Source organism: Artemia franciscana, chromosome 1 (genome assembly GCF_032884065.1).
Source record: "Artemia franciscana chromosome 1, ASM3288406v1, whole genome shotgun sequence".
Taxonomy (NCBI): Eukaryota; Metazoa; Arthropoda; class Branchiopoda; order Anostraca; family Artemiidae; genus Artemia; species Artemia franciscana.
The window spans coordinates 60,305,195-60,313,767 of record NC_088863.1 but is presented as its reverse complement, the minus strand read 5'-3'; the positions used below and the strand labels follow the sequence as shown (position 1 = coordinate 60,313,767).

The 8,573-nt window shown below is 35.2% G+C and overlaps 2 protein-coding genes across 2 annotated transcripts in view; both read right to left on the bottom strand.

The window, feature by feature from the left end:
• The window catches only part of LOC136032275 (large ribosomal subunit protein mL66-like), a 414,576-nt gene that overhangs the window by 144,801 nt on the left and 261,202 nt on the right, over window positions 1–8,573 (bottom strand). The window lies entirely within an intron of this gene.
• The window catches only part of LOC136032150 (phosphatidylinositol 4,5-bisphosphate 3-kinase catalytic subunit alpha isoform-like), a gene marked incomplete at its 5' end in the record, with an annotated part of 65,672 nt that continues 62,461 nt past the window's right edge, over window positions 5,363–8,573 (bottom strand). Inside the window, 1 exon segment of the mRNA XM_065712335.1 lies at window positions 5,363–6,701. Within this exon segment, the coding sequence (XP_065568407.1) occupies window positions 6,546–6,701 (156 nt within the window).

Genomic DNA, 8,573 nt, shown 5'->3' with positions numbered 1-8,573 from the left:
TTGATAAAACTGATTCTGGCATCAATTCGATCAATAAATGGCGTTTGCAATTGCTTCGTCCGGAATAGCCGCAACGTTGCTGCCTGGTGGAAGAACTGCTCATTCCGCTAATTTTCAAAATTACACCCCCCCCCACCCAACTCCACCAAAGAGAGCAGATCCGGTCCGTTTATGTCAGTCACGTATCTTAGATAGGGTTTTATTCTTCCCATCAAGTTTCATCCTGATCTCTCCGCTTTAAGTGTTTTCTAAGATTTTCGGTTCCCCCCAACTGCCCCTCCCAATGACGCTGGATCCGGTTGAGATTTAAAATAAGAGATCTGAGTTACGAGGTCCTTCTAAATATGAAGTTTCATGAAGATCCGATCGTTTTTGAATTTAGAATTTGAAATAAATTTCCTTCGTAAGTTAAAAATACGTCATTTTTTCTAATTTTTCAGAATTAACCCCCCCCCCAATAGAGCGGATCCATTCCAATTATGTAAATCACGTATTTAAGACTTCGGCTTGTTTTCCCCACCAATTTTCATCCCGATCCCTCCAATCTAAGCGTTTTCCGCGATTTTAGGTTCCCCCACCCCAAACTCCCCCCAATTTCACCAGATCCGGTTGGGATTTAAAATAAGAGCTTTGAGACACGATATCCTTCTAAATATCAAATTTCATTGAGATCCGAGTACCCGTTCGTAAGTTAAAAATACCTCATTTTTTTCTAATTTTTTAAAATTAACCCCCCCCCCCACTACCCTAAAGAGAGCGGATCCGTTCCAGTTATGTCAATCATGTATCTAAGACTTCTGCTTGTTTTCCCACCAAGTTTCGTCCCGATCCCTCCACTCTAAGTGTTTCTAAGATTTTAGGTTTCCCCCTCCCAACCCCCCAATGTCACCAGATCTGGTCTGGATTTAAAATAACAGCTTTGAGACAACATATCCTTTCAAACATCAAATTTCATTAAGATCTGATCAACCATTCGTAAGTTAAAAATACTTCAATTTCTACCGAATTAACGGGCCCCCCACTCCCCCCAGACGGTCGAATTGGGGAAACGACGATTTCTAATTTAATCTGGTCCGGTCCCTGACACGCCTGCCAAATTTCATCGTCCTAGCTTACCTGGAAGTGCCTAAAGTAGCAAAACCAGGACCGACAGACAGACAGACCGACAGAATTTGTGATTGCTATATGTCACTTGGTTAATACCAAGACGTAAAAATAATTCAACTTTATTTTTTATTGGCTTGAAACTTTTATGATTAAGTTCTTTGATGGAGGACATTCGATGTAAAAAAAAAAAAATTGAAAAATATAAACCGCCTCTAAAATAAGCCATTTTTCCAAAAGGCTTGAAATCAACTTCTGAAAGTTCAGGGGGAAGGCAGCCCTAAAATACAAGGACATTTTGAAATTAGGGGTACAAAGTCCTCAAAAAAGGAGCCCAAAATGGGTGAAAACTTTCTGGTTACCATGATAATTACATCTATCAGTCATTGGGATATAGGGCTCCAATGCAGAATAAAAAAAAAAAAAAAAAATGAAAAAGAGCTGGCTTGCAGAGAAAAAGGGCTCTAAAAGTCTGGTATTTCTTTTATTTCTAGAAAGTTTGAAATCTATCTGTAAGTTTTTGGGGCAAGGGGTACCGATGTACAGACTAGAAACATGATTCTTGTTTGCTAGATCGATCGTAATGCCCAGAAAGGCCAAAATTGGTTTCATCGGTATAAAATGTCTTGAATGGTTTAAATATCTCCAAGAACACAGTAGTTAAGACAAACATATTAAAGATAAATTACTGCATTGAATTGAGAAGCTATGTAATGGACAAAAAGTGCTTTATCTTTTTGGCTTAATCTTAAAATGATTCAAGACTGAATAAAAAAAAACAATTGTTTTCTCTTAATTCCAAGAAACAACAACAAATGAACATGGCATATGTATACAAAAAAAATTGTTTGCAGAGTTTGTTTCTTCAATGAGATTTATTTAACCTTGTCTTCATCCCTCTGAAGCTTAACGCTGATCTGCTGGACAATTTTTTTGTGCCACAATGCAAAGTTATTTTTTCTTCAAAATTCGTTATCTACTTTGAGATCATCTTTGTAGTTTACATATTCTTTAATATTTCAAGCCAATTGGCAAAAAAAAATATTCAGAACTATCATGGGATAGTACAAATTTTGTTCTCCATGCCCAGTAAGCAGCCTGCTCTAAAATAAAGCGAACATCTACGGCACTAGAGGCAAAGAGGTGCTTGGGTGGTAGGCATGGAGCGGGGTTGCCAACAGGACACTTTATGTCAGAATGAGACTTCTCATCTGCCTGAACATAATTACAAAAGGGTAAAAAAGGAAAACAAGTTAGAAATTTAAAACATAAGGTGGCAAAAAAAAACGCATTTTAAAATGAAACATTTCCCAACTGGCCATTTAAGTACAAAAAAACAAAAAAATTTCGCTTTTCAATAAAGTCGTGTTTTTTTTTTCGGTATAATATGTATTTTTTGACATCCTGGTTTTTCCAGAGATGTCGTATGTAAAGGATTTTCTTCAAAGTTTTTTTCATACACATGTAATCTCCAAATCCCCAAAATGCAAATTTCCAAAGGATTTACGTACACATGTTTATACAAGTTTCATGTTTACAAACTAAGTCATTTCGTAATAATTTTTTGTAAGGATTTTATTTCATTTTCATTGCGTTTGGTGTGAACTGGCCACTTTGAAAGAAGCTTACAAAGCGTCTTTTGGTTATAACTGACAAAAACCTAATCTCTAGTTTTAAGATTAAAACATTTTAGCTAACAACGAGACATTTTATGTCTCGTTGTTATGCCCTTAAGACAGATCGACACAAATGGCCTTCGTCAATAAAAAGACTGCCTGTAAAACGACACCCAGTGACTTAAAGGCATTGAAAAAGGATGGTACCTTGTTATCGGCTACGGAAGTGAGCTCCTTTTTTGTTGGCATCTGTTCACATTTCCGTCAATCACCAGTTCATTAAACAAGGTGAATTCCGGCATGTAAAAAGAAATTCGGTTAGGAAGATGGGGGAGGAAGAGACCCAGAAAGGTGAATCTTCCAATGTGCCAGGGAAAAAATTATGATTATGCACTTTTGCCCATTATTTCTTTTGATGGTAATATAATTAGTTCGTTTCTTTTCTATGTTTTCACATATATTCGAGTCAGCAGAGCATATATATATATATATATATATATATATATATATATATATATATATATATATATATATATATATATATATATATATATATATATATATAAATATTAAGATGGGGAGAGAGGTTCGAAGCTTGCGAAACCCAAAAAAGTAATTTGTATGGTCATGTGAAAGTCATGTAAAATCATGTAAATTCTATTATATTTGTATAATATCTCACGTTATTTCTTTAGATATAAATCTGATAGGTTTGCAAGCCTATTGTATGAAATTTCAATCCCATGTAAAAGAAGGAGACGTTATGTTGCCATAACTGCAAGAAATTGAAGACCTGAGAAATTATTTTGATAATTTCGTGCAACATCAGAATCTTCATAATCATTAAAATCTTGAAACCCTTAAAGACAATGGGTCAGAAAAGTCCCTGGATACATGCCTTTTATGGTTATCTTAAAAAAAAAAAAAAAAAAAAAAAAAAAATTAAACTCTCCCTGGACACATATCTTTTATGTTTTTAAAAAGGTTATCGTTTTTTAACTCTCCCTGGATACGTGCCTTTTATAGTTATCAAAAATAGCCACAGAGAATATGAGGAAATCAGTTTTGTTGTTTTTTTTAAGAGTATTATCTCGTTTTCTCGGAAGAATTTTTTATTTCAATACCAATTTTGAATTAATTTAAATGTCAGCTGGTTTATTCTTCAATAAAATCTACCCAAACAATATACAAAAATTTCAGAGATTACTTCCACTGTAACGTACATTTATTACAACCCCCCCCCCACCCTTCCTGAAAAAACTTAGAGTGAAATGAGTCAAAACTGCAAAAGTTATCAGTGAATCCTAGTGGCATATTCAAGGTTTATATTCAGAAATACCCATTTTCCAATAACAATACATGAGAATTGGAAAACCAGTCTGTAACATTGTACCGTACAAATGTAATTGTCAATGAGGTAATTGGGTAATTGGGATCCAGCATTAGAGCAACTAATATCAAATTTTCCCTCTTCTTCTCCCAAACACGGGTAGGTACTCATCTGGAATACCAATTCCATTTTAGTTGAAAATTTGAAATAATCCAATATATATCAGTTTTCATTCAGAGTTCAAGGAGTTAACTACAAAACAAGTTTTCACTTCTTTAGGATAAAATCCATGCTTAAATTTAGACAGCTTGTGTAACCAACTAGTTAAACCAAGATTGAAATATAGTTTTTTAACTGCGTGGCTTTGTGCCAGTATTGTGATTTTTCGAACGGAGAAAAATAGTTTTATTGCTAGGTAACGATACTGGATCAAATTAAGGAGTGATAAGGTCTACATTTTGTACATTGATAAGTTTCTAAAGCAGACCAAGCACGAGTGGCCGAGAAAAAGCAAAGTGCCCAGTTTTTGCGAGAAATTAATTTTAAACTGGATTTATTACCGGCGCGAGCAAAATAGGGCAGAACCCTTTCTCCTAAGTTGTTTAATATTTTTATAAATGATATTAACTTTCTAGAGAATAGATGGGCACCGAAACTTAGCCTAGGAACTTAAAAACTAACTATTTTATTATTTGCAGATGATATTGCTTTGGTGGCAAATCAACCACAAGATCTACAGACGCTTTTAAATCTCCTAGAAGAATATTTGCAGATAAAAGAATAAGGCTGATTACTGAAAAGAGCGAAGTTGTTATTTAAAAAAAATCAGAAAACTCATTCACAGATTCTGAAAGGTGATATGGGCCTGTTTTCTCTAAAGCTACGTAGGTTTATTTTAACGCTTAGATTCTGGTTGAAGTTAATTAAGAGTAATGAACATTGACTAGTAAAAGCGGCATATGATCATATGTTGAAAAGTGGTTTTAAAACCTCGTGGCCATCCTAAATTAAATTATTGCAAAAAAATAAGAATACCTTACTTATGGAATAGCGGTCTTTGTTCTAGTGATATACCAACAGATTTAGAAAGCCAGGTACGATTGATATTAGAGAGTCAGGACATTCAGCATTGGCAAGGGCTGGTTTTAGATTCTACAATTCTACAACATTCTAATCAGGCAGAACCTATTTTTGGAGAGAAAGTTTATTTTAAATTTGATTGACCGGCTATGATTCTACGTCGTTGGATTCAGCTTAGGGCGAATTTTCTTCCAATCCAGAATAGGCAAAAAAAGTTTAAAAAAAAAAAAAAAAAGACAGTTGGTCCTGATAGGCGGTATGCTCGTCCCCTTTGTAAAGATGAGGATGAAGTCTTGGGCCATTTTCTCTGGAAACGCCCGGTTCTCTTTGATTTACGGGAAGAGTATTTACATGGGATTATTTCGATGCTTCCTGGTATTCTACAAAATAGTGACCCAACCACAATATTTCGAGTGGGAGTGTATATAGATAAATCCTTAGTAAGAAGAAAAAGTTTATTTTGACGTTAGATTAGGTACTTTCGCGTTGTTTCTTATAATTTCTACTGTTGTTTAGTTTCCTTGCTTGTATGTTATTTGTTTAATTTTTTTGTGTATATGGCTCTTGGACTTTTGAAATACACTTTCTATAAATATATGTATCTATCTATAAACAATGACAGCGCAAAGCACACGTTTAAGAATGGAATCTTTGGGGTCATTGGTTAAAGCCTGTCTATGACAAGGCGTTCTCTCTGGAGGGGTTGCGACCCTTGAACTGAAGATAAATGCCTTGGTTCTCGACTGAATCGGCACGAGGCAGTTCTCTGCAAGATTGTTATCAGTGGCAGCAGTGAAGAAAACCAATAATGTCGATCGACACAAAGAATTTTTCAGTGCTCCTGACTGAAAAATAGTGAGCATATAGGAAAAATAAAAACTGCGAACACTTGCACTGAGGCCTCTTTAGCCCCAGGACTTAAGGATATAAGTTTCGAGACATTAGAAAAACATACGGCCCTTTTACAAGCCACAGTTTTTGGGCGGAGTGAGTCCCAGAAAAATAATTTTGTACAGCTAGTTTCTCTTTGTCCAAGGACCAATAGTAGTAAGTTTCAAATTGATCAAGAACAAATCCTTTTTTGCCCCATTTCTAGTCCCCCCTCCTCCTAAAACAAACTGTTTGTCACTTTTTATTCAGAGAACATAGTCAGGCTGAAAAACAGTGAGCCTTCAAGAAAAATTTCAGAAGTGGACAACGCTGAAGAGATGGGCACGGTCAGGCTTCGACCCAAGGATGTACTGAAAGACTATTTTAAGAACAACCTCAATATCTAAAACCAATTTCCTGGTGTGTCCCTCAATCCTCCCTTATCGAAAAATTAAAGAGGCGAATAGTATACATACACTTATGGCAATATACATTACGATAATATAATATACACTTATGGCACTACACAGACTGTATGCACAAATTTACATATGTTTAACACTATGAAAGAACCAATCAAATTTCGTGGTCCAAGCTCCATCGTGAGCTTCACAAAAGCGACTTTGGAAATACTTCAGTGCATCCTCGTCTTTGAGCTCAACAGCCAGGGTTTTACGAAGGTATCCAATATCATCAATTGACTAGAAGAAATTGAAAATAAAAGGCCTATTAATTACTTAAATACCAGAGAATGATCAAACAATTAGTGGTAACGAACTGCCAGTAAGAGCGATGTGGCTCAATAGTAACCAAAACTAAAAAAAAGACCGAATTCTGATATCAATGGACACATAAAAACAATCGGCTTATTATGCTGATTCCAAATATATAAGATTCATTAACTTTAGTTTAACCCGCAAAATGTGCGAGCCTGAGAATATTTGCCTGATTTTCAAAAAAAGGGGGAATCCCCCCTAAAAGCAAGGAGTCTTGAAAATCTCCCCACCAGATTCAGCGTATCAGCGAACCATACTATAGAGGTGTCAAGCTGCTATCTACAATTTTTTTTTTTGTGTGTGAATTTTTTTTTGTCAAAAGATGTCAAAAATGGAATTTTTTTTTGTCAAAAGATGCCTGCAAAGATGTTCTTTCACCTTTCTTTTTTCATTGGTGATCATGTCGAGCCAAAAGTCCTAGATTACCGGGAAATGGCTAATTTAAACGGAAAATAGAAATTATAGGGCCCTTTCTAAGTGAACAAACAGATTTGGGGCAACTATCCCCCCTCCATGCCCCTTTCATCCCCAAATTCTTCTGATCAAAATTTTGAGATAGCCATTCTACATCAAACAGTTCGTGATAACAAATTGTAAGTAAGTAACGAAGCAGCTCAATGGTAACAGAAACTCCAAGAAACGGAGTCTTGATAACAGTGGATATATCAGAAGAATTAGATGTTAATGCTTATTCAAAATATACAAATTCATCAAGTTTTCTATCAACCATCAAAAGTTACAAGCCCGATAATATTCGCCAAATTTTGAAAAAAAAAGTGGTATAAAAACCCCAGATAATTAGGTGATCTTAATGAAAATCACTCCATTAGATTTAGTACATCAGAGAGCCATACTTTAGAGGTTTCAAGCTCCTACAAACAAAAATGCGGTATTTTGAATTTTTTCTTTACCAGAAGAAAGATCACGGATGAGTGTTTTTTTCTTCTCATGGGTGAATGTATTAGCCGAGCAATCATAAAATATCGGGAGAGGATTCATTCGATCGGTGATTATAAGTTCTAGTGCTCTTTTTAAGTGACCAAAATATTGGAAGACAGCTAGGCCCCCTTTCACGCCTCTTTTTTTCCCTAGGGTTGCCTGATCCAAAGTTTGAGATAGCCATTTTGATCAAAATAGTACAAAGATTTAATAACTATGTCTTTGAGGATGACTTGAACCCCCAGAGTCTACGAACTATGAACTTTGCCCATTTACACATAGTATTGGTTATTGGGAAGTATAGCTATTTTCAGAGGGGGGATTTTTCAGGTGGGGTGGGGGCGGTTACGTGAGAGAATATTTCCAGGAATGAATTTTCGTGGGTAATGGAATCTTACAAGGAGGGAGAAGCGGATTTCCCGGCATTATTAAAAAAAAACGATCAAAAATTAACTAAAAAAAAGATTAAGTTTTTTCAATCAAAAATGAGGGGCAGCAATAGAACTTAAAACAAACAGAAATTATTATACAAATGAAGGGGGGTCCCCCTCCTCAATACCTTCCTCGTTGCACTTAAGTTTTTTTTAGAACTTTTAAAACGGACCTTGTGTTTCAGGAGTAATTCTTAAATGAATCGAAAAAATATTCTAATTCTAGCGTTAAAACGAAGTGGTGAGGAGGGGGCAACCTCTCTAATATATTTAATTTCAGTTCGTTTTTAGTTCGAATGTTGTTCCTTACTTTTAGTTGAAAAAACTTTTTTATTTCATCCATTTACAAAGATAAGATTGTCGAATAACGATTCTCATCGACAAATATTTTATCAAAAAGGAATATAGTTTCAATATTTGACTTTCT